Below are 21,397 nucleotides of genomic sequence, written 5' to 3'. Positions count from 1 at the left end.
GGAAAGGTTTCTTAGAGGCAGTCAAGTCTAAGCTGAATGTGAAAGCCGAACAACAGTGTATAAAAGCAAACAGCCAAAGGATGGCACATTTGGGGAATCCTAAATGGTTTCATGGTGCTGGAACACAGTGCGTGTGTGAGGAGATAAGTAGGAGATGAGGCTAAAGTGCACACAGATTTTTTAAGGAGGAAGTGATGTTATAGATAAACATGGATTAGTTTAGAGACTGTAAAAGGTAAGTGTGGAGGCAAAGAAGCTTAGAAGACATTAAAATGACTTAAAATAATAATCCTTGTAGGATACTGTTAGCCTAAAGATGGAGAGAAGGAATACCAATGTTGCAAAACTGCTTTTTTTTTTTTTTTTGGTGGCTGGCCAGTACAGGTGTCAAATCCTGGACCTTGGTCTTATCAGCACCATGCTCTAACCAACTGAGCCAACTGGCCAGCCCAATATTGTAAACTCCTAATGATCTATGAAACCTCATCTTACAAGAAAAATAGGGTACTATAATATGCAGCATTAAACTGAGAAAACAAATATAAACTCAAGATGTTAAAACAGAAATCTAGTAGTGATGGTTTCATCGTTGTGCAAACCTTATCAAATTGACACCTAAATATGTGCAGTATATTTTATGTCAATTATACCTCAATAAAGCTATTTTTTAAAAAAGAAATCTCTTTTCCCATTCTGTTGTTAGATGGGGCCCAAAAGCATTAATAGTAGCACCTCTGTCCACCACTTACTTGAATCTTTAACAACTAGTTTTTTGATCTCTAATATTATTAAAAGATCAAGATTCTTTGAAGAGTTGTTGATTCCATGTCTCAGGGCAGAAAAAATACATCAAGTTAGAATATTCTGTTGTTGCTAGAAAGCAAGAATGCTCTTAAGAATGCTAGAGATAATGCTGAAAGTATGGAATAGTCAGCTTAAGGGCTGGCCAGATAGCTCAGATGGCTAGAGCAAGGGGCTGACAACACCAATATCCAGGGTTTGATCCCTATATCAGCCAGCCACCAAAAAAAAAAAAAAGAGAGAGACAGAATAATCATTATAACTAAGATAAAATGCTTCTGAAAGTCCATGAGTTCTTAACGATATGCAAAAGAAAAAGTACAGAAGAGTAATAATTTTTAAAATTAATCTTAGTAAGTAGAAGAGCATTGATACATTTATAAATTGTCTCTTTTGTCATGTACATGTCTCTTGTTTCAATCTGTGTAGATGTCATCAGTGGGAATGCTGGAGTAAGAACCTCCAAAAATCCTCTCTTCTATAACAGCAACAAGAACACTAGCAAAAACTGTCAAAAATCAACTTTCTGAGAACTCTGGAAATTAACCAAAGACTTGTAATAATCTGGGAAATGTTTATTCAAGAAAAATGGCTGAATCTTGGTAAAAACAGCAAGCGCTGTGGCATTTTTAACTTGTCCTGTTTCCATCTTCCTTTCCCCAACTCAGCTCCGTGGTAGCCTTGAAAACCAATGGCCCCACAATCATGGTGAAAACTTGCAGCTTAGCAGTCACTGGAGAGAACAAAAGGGAGCTGGGGCTCCTCCAAAGCCCCATCCCAGAGAACTGTTATTATCTGATCGGTCTGGCAGTTGCCTGGATAATTGCACTGACCTAGTGAGAACAGCTTTTTCCCCAGAGGGGTTTTCAAAAATAATCAGAGGTTGGGCCGGCCCGTGGCTCACTTGGGAGAGTGCGGTGCTGATAACACCAAGGCCCCGGGTTCGGATCCCATTGAAAAAAATAAAAATAAAAAAAAAAAATAATCAGAGGCAACTGTTTAACATCACAGTTGCCTTGAGGCAGCAATAACAGTCTGGGCAAAGCTGACCAAAAACCTTAAAATGAAAAGCTGTGAAATGAGATGTCCACAGGAGGGTTTGAAAAGCTCTGACACATTTCTTGGAATCTAGAAGGACATGTGTATGTGCAGGGCTGTACCCATGCCCAGGAAAGACCTGAGAAGGCCTATAAGCTCTCATCTCTGGCTGAATTTGAGGGTCTCTGCAAGCAGGAAGAGAAGGCTAATGCAGAGTTGAGAACTGCCTGCTTGACCATTGAAGGTGTGCCCAACATGCACACAGAGCTCCTTGGCAAAGGCTGGTGGACTTATTGGTTCCAGGAATTTAAGGAAATCTCTGTCCAATCATTATCTGACCACTAAGCTAACTAAGCAGAGACTTCAGTGACCACACATGACAAAGAATATAGATTTTACATAATTAGTTTAGGAAAGTCACCAAACAAACAGTTACAACAACAACAACAACACAAACACACCAATGACAATAACAACAGAAACAAACACTGGTGGGTTTGGGGTGGAATCTGATTTCCAGAGCTGATAACATTACATTATTTAAAATGTTCAGTTTTCAAAAAAAAATTAAGAGACAAGGAAAGAAATAAGAACGTATAAGCCTCACATGGAAAAAAAGCAGGTAAAAGAAACTGTCACTGAGGAAGCCCAGATACTGCACTTACTAGATGAATACTTTAATTATTTTAAATGTTCGAAGAACTAAAGGATACCATGTCTAAAGAATTAAAGGAGAGTATGAAAAGGATGTTTCACGAAATACAGAATATCAATAAAGAGAGAGAAATTATGAAAAAGAACCAAATAGCAATTGAGGAGTTAGAAAGTATAACAACTGAAGTAAAAAATGCACTAGAAGTGTTCAACAGTAGATTGGAGCTGGAAGAAGAAAGAATTAGCAAACACAGAGACAGGTTGTTTGTGATTATCCAGTCTGAGAAACAAAGAAAAAAGAATGAAGACAAATGAACAGAGCTGAAGAGACCTATGGGACACCATCAAGCACACCAACATTTGCATAATGTTGCAAAAGAAGAGGAAAGAGAAGAAAAGAGGGAGAAAGATTATTTAAAGAAATATTGGCTGAAAACTTACCAAATTTCACGAAAAACATTAATCTACACACCCAAAAAGCTCAGAATCTGTGTTAGTAGAGAAGGGAACCGTGAATATGCTCAATAGAACTAGAATAAGTAGGAACCTATTCCAAGGATAGTAGGTATCAAGAATAGGATAGCTTAATCAGCACCTGTGATGACACACAACCAGGTAAGTAGGATGTTCAAGATATAGTCACACGCAATAACTTGTAGAAAGAGGGTTTGACAGTGGGTTCTAAGATCTGAATAAACTAGCTTTCCCAAAGAGAGAGCAAACTGGGCAAACTCTATCCCTCATCCCCCAGAAGATTAAAATTTTAGATGGATCTACTAATTAGAAAGCTTCAAACATGCTACATGCGACAACATGTATTAATTTCAAAAAAATTGGGACACCTTCCCTCCCCAAAAGCAGGTTGTCGAAGGATATACACAGTATGGTAACATCTATACAAAATTTTAGAACAAGTAAATACTGCTATATATATTGCTTATAGATACTTGTAGAATTAGAAACCATGCAAACAAATGATAAACACCAAATTCAGTATAGTATTTATCTCAGGATAGGGAGGCAGAGAATGAGATTACAGCTGTATCTGTAACTCTTCTTGATTAACAGAAAGAAAGCAGGAAGGGGTGGTTTGAAGCAAGGATGGCAAAATGTTGGGATAAAGTGGGGTTGGGTGGTAGATAGAGATTTTTTTTTATTATCACATACAGCTTTTTTCTATACTTGAAACATTTCAAAATTTTAGAAATTATTTTTAAAGTTAAAAAAACCCAAAGGGATACTTTCTATATTCAGGAGCAATAAAATATTCTTTAACAGTTTACCAAATTTTTTAAAGTTGTTGCAAGTAACCCAATATGTCAAAACATATGCCATCAATTAAAAAAGTTGTATCATTTTATAAAAAAAGTCAGGTTATGGGCCGAGCCCGTGGTGCACTTGGTAGAGTGCTGCGCTGGGAGCGCGGCGACGCTCCCGCCGCGGGTTCGGATCCTATATAGGAATGACCGGTGCACTCACTGGCTGAGTGCCGGTCACGAAAAAAACGACAAAAAAAAAAAAAAAAGTCAGGTTATAAAAAACTGAAATCAACTGAAAAAGTGTGGACTTTAAAAAATCAAGTGCGGGGCCGAGCCCGTGGCGCACTCGGGAGAGTGCAGCACTGGGAGCGCAGCGACGCTCCCACCGCGGGTTCGGATCCTATATAGGAATGGCCGGTGCACTCACTGGCTGAGTGCTGGTCACGAAAAAGACAAAAAAAAAAAAAAAAAATCAAGTGAGATTTAATAGTAAAAAGGTAACATTTCTGATGACCAGTGGCTCAGGTTTAGCAAAACTTGGGAAAAGAAATCAGGTCCCAAGACCTTTCTGATCATCTTCTCCTAATTTTGGGTTTGGTCACATTGCTACAATACTAGGAAAGTAGGTGCCGGCCTGTGGCTCACTTGGGAGAGTGCGGTGCTGATAACGCCAAGGCCACGGGTTCGGATCCCATATAGGGATGGCCGGTTTGCTCACTAGGTGAGCATGGTGCTGACAACACCAAGTCAAGGGTTAAGATCCCCTTACCGGTCATCTTTAAAAAAAAAAAAAAAAAAAAAAATACTAGGAAAGTAGCTGTAAAACCTTATGAGGGTAAAAGAGCAAATGGAGAAGAAATTAAACCCATCACGAAAATGTTTCAACATACGTTTAAGTATGTTTATAATTAATGTATTTGTTTATTTTTCTACTATTTAAATTGTTTGATATGTTCAAAATAATCAGTGCTAGTAAATTAGTAATTGTAATTTTAAATGTTTAAAGAAATTTAGTTTGTAATTATTAGTAAATGCTAGAAAAAAATTACCTACAAAATTTTATTCTTTTAGTTATGCTTAATAAATTTAAGTATTAAAGTGTAAATAGTTGTGATTGTTCCTTTCTCCACACATAAGTCCCTTGAATGTTAAAGAACCAAACAAAGGGATAAAATAATTGAAAGGTCATACCTGACATCTATTTAGGAGGTAGAATGGATGGGACAAGGTGGGTGACAACAGGGAAGGGCATTAAAGTGACTTCCAGATTTCTGGCTAGGACATGTGGATGGGGAGATCAGTGACATTTATGAAGATGGAGAAAGTTTTATGCATAAAATGAAGAGTTCAGTTTTGTATATGTTGAGTTCCAGGTACCTATAATATTAAGTGGAAATGTTTAGAAAGTAGTTGAAAACATGAGTCAAGCTCAAAAGAGAGGACTGGATAGAAATTAGAGGTCTCCGATGTGGTTGCTGAAATTATGAGTGGGATCAACAAAGCAGAGTGTATAGTAACAAGAATTGGAAACACCCAACAGAGCCCTAGGAAACCCTAAAAACTTGGACTAAGTGCACTGGACAAGGATGGAGTCAAAACCTCACAGGACTGAGTTTTGTTATATTACACAGTGAAATAGCTAGGCCAACAGCAAGAAATCCTTGTTATACAGTCACCATTAACTATCTCCTTTCTTTTTGGGGAGGAGGTCAGTGGCTGGTTAGTATGGGGATCCAAATCTGTTACCTTGGTGTCATAAGGCTGAGCTCTAACCAACTGAACTGGTCAGCCAACAATTTTATTTCTTAATAATCCCTTTTCCACCACCCCTTAATTCATCAGAGGTAGATAGCAATCTATGGTCACTTTCAATCTATTTTTTGCCTCTTATTGGTCATTCATGGAACAATTCCTAGCCATCAGAGACCCTGGAGTTAGCCTGAGCTGTCCTACTGAAATAAAAAATATACTACATAGGATTGATCCCTGGTCAAGGCATGAAATATACGGATGAACAGTGTTGCTTTGCTACTGTGGATCTGAAGAATTTTGTACCTGGTCTTGGTGAGATTCCCCACCAGAGGGCTCTGCTGTCAAAGCTGTTTACTTAGCAGGAATATGCCTACGTGATCAGCAAAATATAAAAAATTCCCAGTTGAGTTTACATTTTGGGCTGTCTTACTGCAAAGTGTTCTGTGACGTATCAGTGGTTCCTGATTCAAGGGAGAATGTGTTTTACCATGGTCCTTATATAGGAAGGAAATAGGAGCTTGGACTTGACTTCTTCAGATTCTTAGGTAAGGTAGCCTTTGGCAGTGATAATATCCTTACTTCAGTGCTGTTTTTATAGAGTACAATCTTACTATAATAAACAGTAGATTTGTAATCACTCTCATTTGCAGTCCTGTGAGTCTTCTTTAGCAACTAAACCCTGTTCAACTGCCACCATTAGTGTACCCTCTAAAGGAAGCCTATGTAGAACACAGGACTGCTCAGTATGGCAGGCAAAGCAGAGGGTTCGGAATCAGATAAAACCATAATTATGGCTTCTCTCTGGTTGGTTTTAAGAGCTCTGGTTCTTAGTGTCTTCATCTAAAAAAAATCGGGATGATAATAACTACTTCCCAGGGCTCCTGTGAGGATCAAGTAGAATCATGTATACATGACTAAGCCTTTGGCATATCAAATGCACTTAATAAAGTTAAATAATAACATAGGTGAAAGTAAGTTCTTGAAAAGCACAGATAGAAAGGAAGAAAAAGAAACTTTGATGACCATGTTTTTACAAAAAACTAGATATTAGAAATGCAATGACCAAGGAGAGATGGAAACTGGAATTCTCTGAAGTAAATACCTGGAGAGGGGCTGTCTGGCCAGAAACAGAACTTCTCATGGGCAGTACACAAGGCTTTCTTCAGCTCAGCACATCGTTCCGTATCTGAAATCCACATAGGTAGCAATGCCTTAAAAAATACTATATAGATTCAAAATCCAATGGCCAAGAACCTTTAAGAGTACAGATTCAATTAAAGAGAATTCAAATTAAGAGAATTAAAAAATACATGAAAATATGAGCAACTATATCATCTTAATATTTTTCTCAAAATACGTTCTAAATTGAGATCCTAAGATCAAGAGATATACCATGATTCTTATAAGGCAGGGCATTCCAAAGTGTGAGCCTTCACAAACGACCTGTCTCTCTTTGCCTAAAAGTGCATGTTTTGGAACAATAAAGTAAACATGTTGCTGTTAGTTACCTAGAATACAAAAAGTCAAGTTCACTTTAAAGTAGCTTAGCTTTAAAAAAAAAAGTAATGATTGAAGCTAATAATTAGGGTGAAGGCAATTACAAATTCACTTTATTACGTATAGTAGTACAAATTCTTTAATCGAATAGAAGTTAACTGTTTTTTTTTGTTTTTTGTTTTTTTTCAGAAGAAACTAGTATATCTTTGAATGTGGAGAAAAATGTAATTTGCACCTTGCACTTACATTTGTCAAAGTCAAAAGCTGGTTGTAAACTGGCGCAGAGAAAAGCTTGACAGCTGGAGCACTTGAGCATATCGCATTCAACTGTGACCCAGCCATATTTTGCACAGATAAGTGGAGACAGCTCAGGGGGCTTACCTGCCCATTTCAAAGAGTATTCACGTTAAGAAATACAACACTGCAAGTATATTAAAATGAATAAGTCAGAAATTAAAGCTTTAACTCATTCTTAATGTACATAGGAATGAACATTAAATTAAGGGGGAAAGCAGTAAGAAAAGTAGTGAAGACTATTTTTAAAGCACAGGCACATACTCTTCAGAATGATGGTCATTTGAGTAACAAGCAGAGGGAAAAAAGTTATTAACTTTTTCTCTAGGAAGCCCTATGCATTTTATATGTTTAAAATGTTTATTACTGGCTGTGGGGTAGAATACAGAAGCCACTCACTTTGACTTAATCTGAAATACTAGGGACTTGTATATGTCCTAATACTGGGGTATGCCTAAGCAATAAGAGATAGTCAAAATCAAACAGGCCAAAATATTTTGCACCAGTTTACACTCTGCTATTGTACCACATCCACTTTTACTTTCCAAAGAATAAAGGCAGTAAAATTAATAATATTCTTTATTATTCCCCCCAAATTTGATTGTACTAACAGGTGTGTGTGACCATATGTGTTTTAAATAGTTGAAAGTATCTATGAGTATGTAATTGGGAAAGTGTCTTAGCACATTTATTGATCCTTAATATTCAACACTCAGTGTTTTTTTTTTTTTTTTTTTACCTAAAGAGCTCTTATTTTATAGAGCTCTTATTTTATAGAGCACAGGAAAAAAAAATATAAAACATGAAAGAAGACACAGGAAAGTTCTATATTTTAATAAGGTATATGGGAATTTGAAAAACATCCGAATATCAGCAAAAGAAGGATGAAGACTAGAAAACAGAACTTGGATATAAATGTTAAAGGAGCTGGGATTATCTAGAATAAAAGTAATAGAATCACTTAACCAACTTAAGTTAAATAAATGATTATCATATTTAAAATGGTGATCAATTTATAGCCAATGGGAAAAGGAAATAGATCTAAATAATGTAACAAAATCAGGATTTAATGCAAGGAACAATAGTAGAAGGATGGTTAAAATATCTTCCCCTTCCTGAACATGAAATTCAAGGAAAAACGGAGGAAATTTCCAAAGCCATTAGGTGGTGAACAAGGAAGACGTCTGAGACAGGAGGATGGGGAAAGGCAGCTCAGTACAGGGTGTAAGAGCCCAAATGGGGTGAAAAGGGAGAGGTGGCCCTCCGCGGGGTGTTGAAGTGAAGTAATATGTAAAGGGCATCCACGTGGGGCAGCCAGATACGGAGTGAATGGGGTGAGGATATCCGTGCAGAGACAGTAGCACAGCAGAAATAGGAGATTAAGTGCATATAGGGAGACTGATCAAAGTAGTACTTATATTAAGGATAATAGGAATTAGGTTTGACAATGTTAAATAAGGGAGAGAGAAATATGGAAAGGAAGAAAACTAGAACAAATCCTGTGGTGTAGAACTGGAATTGGAGGTATCAGCAAGAACACACAGTTTTTTAAACACAGAGTTAAATATAGAAATAAATTTAGATGTAAACTGGAGGTATATACATTCATATATATAGTCTCTAGCTTTTTCCTCTGAGAGGGACTGAGAGCAGTGGCTCCCCAGTAACTATGAGTTCACTTTGTAGCCAGATGTTGGCTTTTAAACAACATTCTCCACTGAAAAAGAACCAAGGTTCTTTGGAGAAATGGCTCATTCCAGGGATGAGGAAAGAAAAACAAAAGATGAGCCTAGAAATTTTCATCCCAGAAATCAATAAAGAGGACAGTGCTCACTTCGGCAGCACATATACTAAAAATTGGAATGATACAATGAAGATTAGCATGGCCCCTACACAAGTATGACATGCAAATTTGTGAACTGTTCCAAATTAAAAAAAAAAAAAAAAAAAGAATTATGAAGATATGTTAAAAGCACACAGAAAGGACACAGAGGCCAACCTAAAGGGGATCCCACTGACCAAATCAGGAACAACTGGAACATCAAAATATATAATAATAATGAATTATATCCCACAGAATAAAAAAGGAAATCATGAGTCCTCATTGCTACAAATAAATTACATAAAGTTTGAGGAAGCACAGGATATTTATACTTTCAAAGAAGCTCCCCACAAAATGCTTTTTAAAAACAAAGGAGGAAAGAGTTATTTTACATGGAAAAGCATGACAGACACACCCTTAATCAAGTGATCAAAGTGACCATCACCATAAAGGGATCAATCGAAATCATGTGCCACCTGATAGGATACAATGAGAACATAGCATCACTTCATGACATTGTTATATAACCTGAATCTAATCATAAGGAAACATCAGACAAACATGAACTGAGGTACACTCTACAAAATAACTGGCCTGTAATCTTCAAAAACATCGCGATCATAAAAATCATGGAAAAAATGAGGAAATGATCCAGTTTAAAGGACACTAAAGCAACATGACAACTAAATGCAATGTGATTCTCAACTGGATCCTTTTGTTACACAGAACATTATTAGTACAACTGATGAGAAAATTGAAGATTAGATGGTAGTAATTTCTCAATGTCAATTTCCTGATTTTGAAGGTTGCATTCTGGTTATGTAAGAGAAAGTCTTTGTTTATAGGGTATATTTGGGAATGAGGCATCACTTTGGCAACTTACTTTCAAATAACTCAGAAAAAAAGTTTTTTGTAACCTCTACAATTTTTCCTAAGTCTGAAATTGTTTTTGTTTTTGGCAGCTGGTGGTAACAGGGATTGAACCCTAGATTTTGGTGTTATCGACACCATGTTCTAACCAACTGAGCTACCGAACAGCTCTGAAATTGTTTTAAAATTACAAAAAAAAATTCACTCTAAAAACCCAACTGAGCCTTTTGGTCCTTGCATGGGTGGGGGTGGGGTGGTGAAGACACAAGGTCATCAAAAAAAAAGTAGGACTTGGTGTGGTACTGCATTTCTTCCATCTTTGGTCTCTGCTTCTTTTGCAGAGCTACCAACAGTGCCCTGTTGGGACAGAGCATCTGGAGGTTCACAACCCCTGTGGTCCACAGGAGCCACTATGAGAGCCTAGGGAAGAATTTGCCATTTTCTGTGGAAACGAAGTGGCAGTTACTAATTATGATACCTTTGTACATTAGCTTTGATTTGCTGTATCTTTCTTTACAGTAAGACACCAAGATATGAGGATGTTTTAGTTCATTCATGAAATAGACATGAAGAGCATTTTAAGAGGTACTATCTCTGAGAAATGGATCAAACTCTTGAACTCATATAGCATACTAGATATGTTTGTAAGTAAACTTATGACATTCATGTTTAATGTCTCTTCTCTGAAATATGCAATGTGATAATTGGGCATGTGCTTACTTTTTTATTTTAGTAATATTCCAGTATTCATTTCTTGATGAAAAAAATGTGTGATTTAATTTGTTTCATTGTCTTAAATTCTGAGATTTTATTTAATATTAGATTCCTAGGTCAGAACCTTGTTGGTAATTTGTTATAAGTGCACATTTGGGAAAAAAAAAAAAAAAAAAAAAAACAGCTGGAGCTACTAAAGACTTCTATAAAAGCAAAGTGAGGAAGGCAGCTTTTAAGGTGGCTCCAATGATCCCTGTCTTCTGGTATTCATGCTGTTGTGTGATCCCCTCCTTTTGAGTATGGGCTAGCCTAGTCACTTGTTTCTCATGAACAGAATATGGCAAAAGTGATGGGATGTCACTTCTCAGATTAGGTTACAAAATGAGTCTAGCTTCCATCTTGCTCTCTCGCTTGTTTACTATGATGGAAGCCAGCTGACAAGCTCTGAACTGCCCCTATAGAGAGGCCCATGTAGCAAGGAACCAAGGGAGGTCTACAGCCAGTATAGAACTGAAGCCCTCAGTCCAATAGCCACAAGGAAATGAATCCTGCAGACAATCACATGAGCTTGGAAGTGGATCCTCTCCTAGTTGAGCCTTGAGATGACTGCACCCCAGCCAACCTTGACTGCCACCTGTCAGAATCCCTGAGCCAGAGGACTCAGCTAAGCCATGCCAGGATTCCTGATCCATAGAAATTGTAAGATGATAAATGTTCATTGTTTTAAGCCACTAAGTTTAAGGGCAACTTGTTACATAACAATAGATAACCAATACACAAAGGAAAATCTAGAGACAATATAGTAGTATAGACTCAAAAAACAAACTATAATCCTGGTTCTGCCATTTGCTAGCAGGGTGATCTTGGGCTAATCATATAACCCACCTGAAACTCTTTCTTCTTCTGTAAAATTAGTATGATAATAATAATACCTATTTTCATAGGCTTAAGGTGAAGATCAAATGTGATAATATAAGTGAAAACACACTATATACAAATATTAGTTATTATTCCTTCTCTCAGATTCTTAGTTTTTTCTTCTGTAAAAAGAAAAGGTTAGATAATCTCAACTGTCCTTTTGAGGGATAACACATTGCAATGCTAATTTTCCTATAAAATTTCTTACCAAGGTTGATTCTTAAGTTTAAAACATCAGAATAAATGGTGTAATACTCTGGAGGGATAACAATTCCAGGAGCGGGTAGAAGGTGCAACTCATGTAAACTAAAAAAGGATATAGAAAATGTTTCCACTCTGCTAAAGAAGGCTTCTTTGCTTGTAGATTCCAATGGAGGTTGTTCTGCCTGGGGTGATCCATTAGCTGACTGGAATGTGGCGGATGTGTCCTTCCTAAAATACAGTGACAGAACCGTTGGTAATCCTTCTTGATACCACTCTGCTTTAAAGTTTTGTATCTCAGTTCTCTGCACATATCATTAATCACACTAACACTGGATTTTAAGCTTTCTAAAAATCATTTCAGCCACATTATTCCCCTGTTTAATATTTTCAATGGTTCAAAATTCTTCAGTCTGGCACTCAAGACTCCTTACAGTTTAGCCATACCTAAATTTCAATCAATTTCTACCTCTACAGTGTTCCACTAGTATCAGCAAACTATTCTCCTACCTTACTCACTGTTCTTCAACAGTATTTTGCATAACTTTAGTAAGCACAAAACAAGACTCAAAGCTTCAGGTATGCATTATACAATTTAAACCACTTCAGAAATGTAAGTCTTTTAACAATAGAAAAAACAACTTTGGTATTTTTACCCGGATGGACCCTTGATACCTACTCCTTCCAAACAAGAACCAATTAGAAAATTCAAGTCAAAGTAAAGATCTTTAGATTTCATGCAAAAAACTCAGGGGGAAAAAAAAAATCAGCAAAACAATTGTCCCATTTTCAGTGAAAGACATTTCAGTACCTGGGGTGGGGGTGGACAGTTAGAATTGCTGAAAAACAAAGTCATTTTAATAAAAATAGATTACACCAACAATCGTAACTTGAAAGAAATATACTTATTCTAAGAATCTTTCTCAGAGATTTACAGGAAGGTGTGGTTCTTGGGAAAAAATCAGAGGATCCATAAACTCAGATGGGAAAAAAATGACATTTATTTCACCAACTTCTGAGACTTATAAATGCATTTTATTCAATTATGAATAAAGGTAAAAAAAAAAACATAGTACTATTAGCAATACCTGTGAATTTGTCACCAACGGAAATAATTTTCTCACATTACAGTTGTTGCACGTTTTGAAATACTGTCTATGCTCATAACTACTTCAAAATGATGATTGATAATAAACACACTACTAGACGTTATTTCACTAAATTAAAAAGCACGTAAGCATGTTATTTAGTAACATTTTTCTTTTACTATCTTGATAACTACATTCCAAGGTAACTGGTTTTCTCTATATGCCTATGCCATTTATTTTATTCATTTAAAAATATTACGCTGAAAGGGGGGTTTGTAAGCTTTACCATTCACTGCTGAAGGGGTCCATGGCACAAAAAAAGTTAAAGCACCCCAACTAAGAGAAGTCAGGCGCTCTCAGTCTGCGGTCCTCTTTTTACCTTCCCCAAATACTGTCTTAACGGCAAAACTTCGCCCGTGATGCGGGATTCAGGACCTCCCGAAAAGCTCGAAGCCGACCAAGCACAGTAACCCTAGTCTCTTTCGGATCCTGAGAAGAAGCCATCCCCACGGCCGAGTCGCCGACCGAGGACACCCCCACCCCAACCCCCGCTCCAGGACTGTGTTCCTCAAACCCTCTCCAATCTTCCAGCGCTGGACCCAGGGCTGACTCGCGAACTCACGCATTCGCGCCTCCCTCTTCCGGGGCAATCCCCTCATCGATCAGCTGCCGAATTTTCTGGGGGGTTCCTTCTGGGGAGCGAACGACTGCACCCCAAGTTTTTTCAACCCCCGCAGCAAACGTTTGCCCCTCATTGGGCGCCGCCATCTTGGTCCGTTGCCCAGTTGCTTCCCGTCGGGGTTGAAGGCTCAGGAACTTCCGTTCTGGGCGGTTAAGATCCGCCTCTTGAGGCGACTCGCGGCCGAGGACTCTGACCGCGCGGCCCACCCCTTCCTGGTCATTTTAGAACGAGGGTTTAGGAGGGCGTAAGGAGGGCTGTCATGTTTGGGATTAAACTAAAGCTAGGTGGGGTTTTTTTGGTTTTTGTTTGTGTTGTTTTTGTTTTTGGCGTTGGCCGGTACAGAGGACGTTGGTGGTATCAGCACCACACGCTAACCAACTGAGCTAACCAGCCAGCCCTAAAGCGAGATTAATCGTTTCCTTTATGACCTGTGATTTTTAGGTTGATAAGGGATTTTTAGAGCATGTCTCTTCAAATTCAGCAGGGATGAGGGGCCCAATTTAGTCTTCAAGTAATTAACTCATATGGCCCTCTTAACGTTACATCTTTTTACATGCGAGGAAATGGTGACCCTTACGTGAGAACGAATCGTTTAGAATCCTTAGAAACCTTGTTACAAGTGGACTTTGGAGTCTGTGGCGTTTGGTGCTATTGAGCACGCCCTCCCTCCTTTGACCAACAAATGTTTATTGAATGCGTCCTATTGACATTGTTCTAGGCACTGGCAATGACAGTAGTGAACAAAGGAGATGTAGTTAGTTCTTAGTGGAGTTAGACATCAAACGAATGCGTTTTCCTATGCTTTAAAAAGTATGATTATAAGTGCTCCAAAGAAGACACACCAAGAGTTTGAGAGGAGGACGCAATTTAGTTTGCAGATTCTCCTGAGAGAATTAGGTGCTGGAGCTGAGATGGATGAGATTGCAGGGAAGAAATCTGCACAGAATCTTCCAACACCCCAAGTTGGAAGATTGAAGTGACTGAACAATGGGGAAAAAAGGAAAGGGAGATCGCCCCCGACCCTTCCAGCTCACTCCCTATGGGCTCCTGACTTGGACAATGTTCCCACCCACCAGGACCTGCAACCTGCTGATCTAACTCCCTTTCCACTGTTCCTAACTACCACCACGCTTGTTCTCTCCTTCCAGCTTAAATTCATTGCTAGTCATTATCATCATTCTTTTGCAAAATTTGGATATGGACTGAGAATTAGTTAATGTTAAAGAATTATTGTTAATTTTGTTATACAGTAGTCCCCCTTATCCTCAGGGGATATGTTGCAAGACTCCCAGTGGATGCCCAAAATCTATACATGTTATGTTTTCTCCTATATACACATACCTATAATAAAGTTTGATTTATGTATTAGGCACAATAAGAGATTTACAATAATAACGAATACTAAAATAGAACAATTATAACAATATACTGTGTTAAAAGTTGTGTAAATGTGGTTTCTCTCGCTCTCAAAATATCTGGTACTGTACTCACCTGTTTTCTGTCTGCCATTGACTGCAGGTAATGGGATTGTGGTTACGGTTTATTAGAGATATATCTTGGAGTATTTATGAGTGAACTGGTATGATGTCTGGGATTTGCTTTGAAATTCTCCAGGGAAAGAAAACATGTGGAAAAATAGACGGAAGAAGATTGCAAAATGTTTTTGTTTCTGTTTTTAGCAGCTGTCTGGTATGGGGATCTAAACAAAAATGTTTTTAACTATTGGATTTGGGTGGTAGACTCATGGAATTCATTATATTATTCTTTCTACTGTTGGATAGATTTGATAATGTCATAATAAAAAGCAAAATAAATAAGCTTAAAAATAATAAATTATCTTGAATATCCCCTCAATTTCCTTGAACCTCTCTTGCTTTGTCATACTTACTTGGCAAAACTTTAATCACAGTTGAATTCAATTCTCCACCACTCTGCTCCTGCACCTATACAGCTAAACATGGCTAAAGAAAAATGACATGCTGACTTGTCTCTGTATTTATGACTTCAAGAAGGACCTTAATTCTGCCCAGTAATAACACCACATTTTCTAATATACTTCTCCCACTTTCTTAGATCACTATTTTATATCTCTCTCTTCAAACACTTCCAACACCTCCACCTATCCATCCTCTCTGCTATGACTTTGTTTCCTATTTCACTTAAAAATTAAAGCAATCAGAAGAAAACTTCCACCACATCTACTCACTAGCACATAGAGTACTGAGAATTTAAAAGTTCCCACAATCCTAGAAAAAGATTGATTGTCCTGTTAGCCCCCCATCCCAGGGCATCCTGCATCCAGTGACTAATCAAGAGTTATGATAGGCCCAGCCCCTTTGCCACAACTCAGGACAATGTTGAAGGCCATTCAGCTTTACAGTTCCCTGTAGAGTAGAGTTTCCCTGGGGTCTCCCTTGATACCACATCACAGTTCAGCTTCTCACCCTCCCCAGTCCTGCTTCCTTCCTATGGTGTTACCTTTTCCATGATGTTGATCTCAAGAGCCCTCCCCCAAGCTTTCCTACATGCTAATCTCCTCTCAGGGTCTGCTTATCTTTTTTGTTTATCCCATGGAAACAGACAGCTCTGCTGTTAGCTCCAGCTGTCAGACTGTCCCCCATGTGTGTGGTTTTTAATGTGAGAACACATAAAAATTTACGCTGATAAGCTTTTTACATTATGTAGGACCTCTCCTATTAGGAATGCATCAAATATGCTATATTTGCTAGTATAATTCTTTCATGACATTAAAAAAAGTGTCAAAAAGAAAATTTATATTTTTAATGAAGATTTAATTTCTATAAAACATGACAATATTTCTTTAAGTGGATATACATTTATCAAACATTTTCATTTCTCATGGGCTACTTTTTATTGATAAATAACTCACATGACATAAAATTCACCATTTGAAGTGTACAAGTCAGTGGGTTTTAGTATAGTCACCCATGTATGCAACCATAACTCCTATCTAATTCCAGAACATTTTGTCACCTCCCAAAAGAAACCCCATATGCATTAGCAGTTACTTCCATTCCTCCTTCCTCTCAGCCCCTGGCAACTACTGCTTTTGGTCACTATGAATTTGCTTATTCTAGACATTTCTCATAAATGGAGTCATACAATATGTGGTTCTCTGTGTCTGGCTTCTTTAACTTAGTGTAATGTTTTCGTGATTTGTGCATGTTGTAGCATGTATTAGCACTCCATTCATTTTTATGGCTGAACAATATTCCATTGTATAGATATACCATATTTTGATTATCAGTTCATCCATTGATGAACATTTGGGTTGTTTACACTTTTCAGCTATTATGAAGAATGCTGCCAAGAATATTTGTGTATAGATTTTTGTGTGGACATATGTCTTCAGTTCTCTTGGGTATATGTCAAGGTGAAAAATTTCTGTATAATATGGTAACTCTTTATTTAACATTTTGAGAAACTGTCAAAATGTTTTCCAAAATGGTTGCAACATTTTACAAGCCCACTTGCAATGTATGAGTGTTCCAATTTCTCCACATTCTTGTCAACCCTTATTATTGTGTCTTTTTTTATTTTAGCTATTCTAGTGAGTATGAAGTGGTATCTCATTGTGGGTTTGATCTGCATTTCCCTAATGACTAATGATGGTGAGCATCTTCTCACATACTTATTGGCCATTTGTATATCTTCTTTAAAGAAATATCTATTCATGTTCTTTGGATTGTCTTTTTGTTGTTGAGTTTTAGGAGTTCTTTACATATTCTTAATATTAAACCCTTATCAGATATATGAATGGCAAATATTTTCTTCCATTCTGTGGTTGTCTTCTCACTTTCTTAAGTGTGTCCTTCGAAGCACAAACATTTTTAATTTTGATGGAGTCCAATTTATCTATTTTTCATTTTGTTGCTTGTACTTTTTTTGTTTCTTGGGGTTTTTTTGGTGGCTGGCTGGTAAAGAGACCCAAACCTGTGACTTGGGGTTACCAGCACCGCACTCTCCCAAGTGAGCTAACCAGCCAGCACCTGTTGCTTGTTTGTTTGATGTCATATTTAAGAAGCCATATTGTGTGTTTTGAATGAAGACTTTCCCCTACACTCTTTCCTCTTTTTTGTTTATTCATCTGGCATTTCCAGTGTACTTTTGAACTTTAAAGGCTCCAGGGTACTTTTAAATTTTAATCTTGTAAGAAATCAGGACTGTGGAAAGAGGTTCTTTTGGCAGCTGGTCAGGACAGGGAACAAAACCCTTGAACTTGGTATTACAAGGCTGTGCTCTAACCAACTGAGTTAACTGGCCAGCACTTTGGGAAGAGTTTTTATTCATTTATTTATACTTCACCTTCTTCCAAAATGTTTGAGAAAGAATAGGATTTTCATACTCTGAACTAATAGTGTAGATAGAGCAGAACCTGTATGAATACACTTCATCTTTTAAATATATTTCTTATTTTACCAATCAGATTGAAGCTCCTCAGAAGTCAATGTAATTTTTCATTCCTCTTTATAGCCCCAGCACTTTGCACAGTACCTTTGAATTCAGGGAGCAGTCGTGTGTGTGTGTGTGTGTGTGTGTGTGCGCGCGCGCGTGCGTGCGTGTGTGTGTGTGATTACAATTATGCCCAAGCACTAGCTGATTCCATGGTAGGATGAAGCTTATGATTACTCCCTAATAATCCTTCTCAGTAAATCTGCAGTGATCCAGTTTACCTGAAACACTGTGGGGAATGCCTGACTATTTTCAGGGATGGCATCACCCATTAAGGGTACCAAGAGACCTGTACCTGGAGATGACCTATTTGAACCCTTTTTCCTGCTCGTGTTGTATAAGGAGAGTTGAAGTCTGTGGAATTCTAGCTCTTTGGTTGTACGTAATTCTATATATTTTCCTTGCTTCAGGATGGGTGCAGGCATCTTTGGAGAACCTCTCATTGTCTCTTCTCACTGTCCTTTTCTCCTTGTTTGAAGTTTCCTTCTATTCAACAAATATTTATTGAGCAGCCCTGTGGGAAGGTTGGGCACTTCACTGGGCACTGCAGAGCTTCAAAGGAGTTTATAATCTAGAGATATGGAGTTAGGGGAGATGGCCAGAAGGGCATGATGGGAGTGGTTTGTGATACAGAGGGCCAGAAGAGATGCTTGATTGTGGAAGTAACACAAAACCCCAAATAATTAGAATACAGAGTGGATTCAGATACATACATGGGAATGCAGGTGTGACCACAGTTGGGAAGAAACCATCCTGATCTGTCCTAGTTTCTTTTGTTGCTCTTACCCTTGGTAACTAATATATGATTGCTCATTTACTAAGTTAACAAGTATTTATTGAACACTTACTATGCACCAGGTACTGCTGGGGATATATAGCAAGGAGCTCATATTCTAATGAATGAGACAGAAAATAAACAAAAAAACTTTGAAAAGTTATGGGAGCTACAAATGGAATAAGGTAGAGAAGTCTACATGGTCGTTGTATGAAAACCATTCATGTGACTGACCTTTTGGTTCTTTTTGTTCCCACTTCAAGTCCTGTACTCTACTCATGTTTGTTTGGCTGAAAATCATGACCCCTTGAGTAACATGGACACTTAAAAAACAAAGAAATCAAGAAAGGGAACTGAGTCCAGCCCTCTGTTTTCTTAGAAATTTTCACTTCCAAGTTCATTATCAGGTTAAGTACAAGAACATTACCAATAAAAATAAGGTAATTACCATAAAAATTCCTTTGAAATATTTTTCACAGTTTTGGTCCAAAGGAAGCCAAGTTGAATAGAATATTGTTAATACTACCGAATGGATTCAGTCCTCTTCTGTAATTCTGTTGTTTTATTTCAAGAGTTCTTCCTCTACCTCTTTTTTGTGTGTGTGGTAAAACATAAATAACACAAAATTTGCCATATAAACTATTTTTAAGTGTGCAATTCAGTGTCATTACTCACACACGATGTTGTGCAACCATCCCCATTATTTATTTCCAAAATTTTTTCATCAGCTCAAAGAGAAAGAAACCCTGTAACCATGAAGCAATAACTTCCCATTTCTTCCTCCCGGCCCTGGTAATCTTTCTTACTTTTTTCTCTATGAATTTGACTATTCTAGGTGCTCCATATTAGTGGAATCATGAAGTATTTATCTTTTTTGGTCTGGCTTATTTTATTTAGCATGTTTTCAAGCTTCATCCATGTTGTAGCATGTATCAAAACTTCATTCCTTTGATGGCTGAATAATATTCCATTGTCTGTATATGCTATATTTTGTTTATACATTCAGCTGTTGATAGACACTTGGGTTATTTCCACCTTTTGGCTGTGAATGGTGCTGCAACAAACATTGTTGTACAAGTATCTCTTTGAGTCCCTGCTTTCAATTTTTGGGGGTTTATACCTAAGAGTAGAATTGCTAGGTCATATGGTAATTGTATGTTTAATTTTTTTTGAGGAACCACCAAACTGCTTTCTACACTGGCTGTACCATTTTACATTCTCGCTAACAATATACAAGGGTATCAGTTTCTCCACATCTTTGCCAACACCTGTTATTTTCTGTTTTTTAAAATTATAACCATACTAGTAGATGTAAAGTGGTATCTTATGGTTTTGATTTGCATTTACCTGATGACTAATGATGTTGAGCACCTGTTCATGTGCTTCTTGGCCATTTGCATATCTTTTTTGGAGAAATGTCTATTTGAGTCATTTGCCCATTTTTTAATTGTTTTTGTTGTTATTGTTGAATTTTAGGAATTCTCTATATATTCTTGATATTAAGCCCTTGTATTAGTCCGTTTATGTTGCTTATAACAAAAACACTTGGAACTGGGTACTTTGTAAGAAAATGAAATTTATTGCTTACAGTTTCAGAGGCTGGGAAGTCCAAAGTCCAAGGAACACATCTGGTGAGGGTCTTCTTTGGGGGTGGTTTTACAGCAGTGCAGGGGTCTCACATGGCACTAAGTGGCAGAGCAGGAGACTCTCACATGCTCTTCTTTTAAAGCCCTCAGAACCACACCCTGTGACCACCATTATTAAATCATTCGCTACGGCATGGTCCTACAATCCAATCACCCCTCCAAGGCCCCACCTTTCAATGACCATAATATAATTTCTCACTTTCAACAGTTACAGTGGGGAGTAAGTTTGGAGGGGCACATTCAATCCAAAGCAACCCTTATCAGGTATATGATTTGCAAATAATTTCTCCTATTCTGTGTGTTGTCTTTTTACTTTCTTGATAATGTCTACTGATGCATAAAAGTTTTAAAGTTTGATGTAACTCAATTTATCTATTTTTTCTTCTGTTCCTCATGCTTTTGATGTTATATCTAAGAGTCCATTGACAGATCCAAGATCATGAAGATTCACATTTATGTTTTCTTCTAATAGTTTTATTGCTTTAGCTCTTATATTTAGGTCATTGATCCATTTTGAGTTAATTTTTGTATTGATGTGATGTAGGAGTCCATCTTGATTCTTTTGCATGTGGAAATCCAGTTGTCCAAGAAACATTTGTTGAAGAGACTGTTCTTTCCCCATTGAACGGACTTGGCATCCATGTCAAAAATTAATTGGCCACAGATGTATGGGCTTCTTTTTATAGGGGTATAATGGTGTGAGGCAGGAAGTTTATTATCAGATAATAATATCTGAGGAGACAGGCTAAATTTTAAATTTCATTGTTATAAGTCATTTATAGTTTATATTCATTCAGGAATGTCTTAAGTCTATGAGACTTTGGTTATGTTTCTCTTGTACTAAAAGAATTAAACATGACTCCATGTTTTTCCTCGAGAGAGATTTTTCAGGTTTATCTGCAATTTAACCAAT

General features: G+C 37.4%; 1 protein-coding gene and 1 non-coding gene across 3 annotated transcripts in view; one reads left to right on the top strand and one right to left on the bottom strand.

Annotated features, from left to right (window-relative positions):
* ZC3HC1 (zinc finger C3HC-type containing 1) overlaps positions 1–13,690 on the bottom strand; it is a 34,890-nt gene extending 21,200 nt beyond the window's left edge. For both annotated transcript variants that reach the window (XR_010023846.1, XM_063099347.1), the window contains exons 1-4: positions 13,531–13,690; positions 11,940–12,051; positions 7,248–7,398; positions 6,607–6,690 (exon numbers count right to left, since the gene is read on the bottom strand). Coding sequence is in view for 1 of the 2 variants with exons in the window: in XM_063099347.1 (XP_062955417.1) it covers positions 6,607–6,690; positions 7,248–7,398; positions 11,940–12,051; positions 13,531–13,676 (493 nt within the window). In the remaining variant the exon portion in view is untranslated. The remainder of the gene's footprint in view (positions 1–6,606; positions 6,691–7,247; positions 7,399–11,939; positions 12,052–13,530) is intronic.
* On the top strand, positions 9,122–9,229 carry LOC134381360 (U6 spliceosomal RNA). Its single transcript, XR_010023959.1, has one exon. It is a non-coding gene; the product is annotated as a U6 spliceosomal RNA (small nuclear RNA).
* Positions 13,691–21,397: the final 7,707 nt, after the last annotated feature.

The sequence above is a fragment of the Cynocephalus volans genome, chromosome 6, assembly GCF_027409185.1.
Source record: "Cynocephalus volans isolate mCynVol1 chromosome 6, mCynVol1.pri, whole genome shotgun sequence".
In the NCBI taxonomy this organism is placed as follows: domain Eukaryota; kingdom Metazoa; phylum Chordata; class Mammalia; order Dermoptera; family Cynocephalidae; genus Cynocephalus; species Cynocephalus volans.
This window is presented reverse-complemented; position numbering and strand designations above follow the sequence as displayed.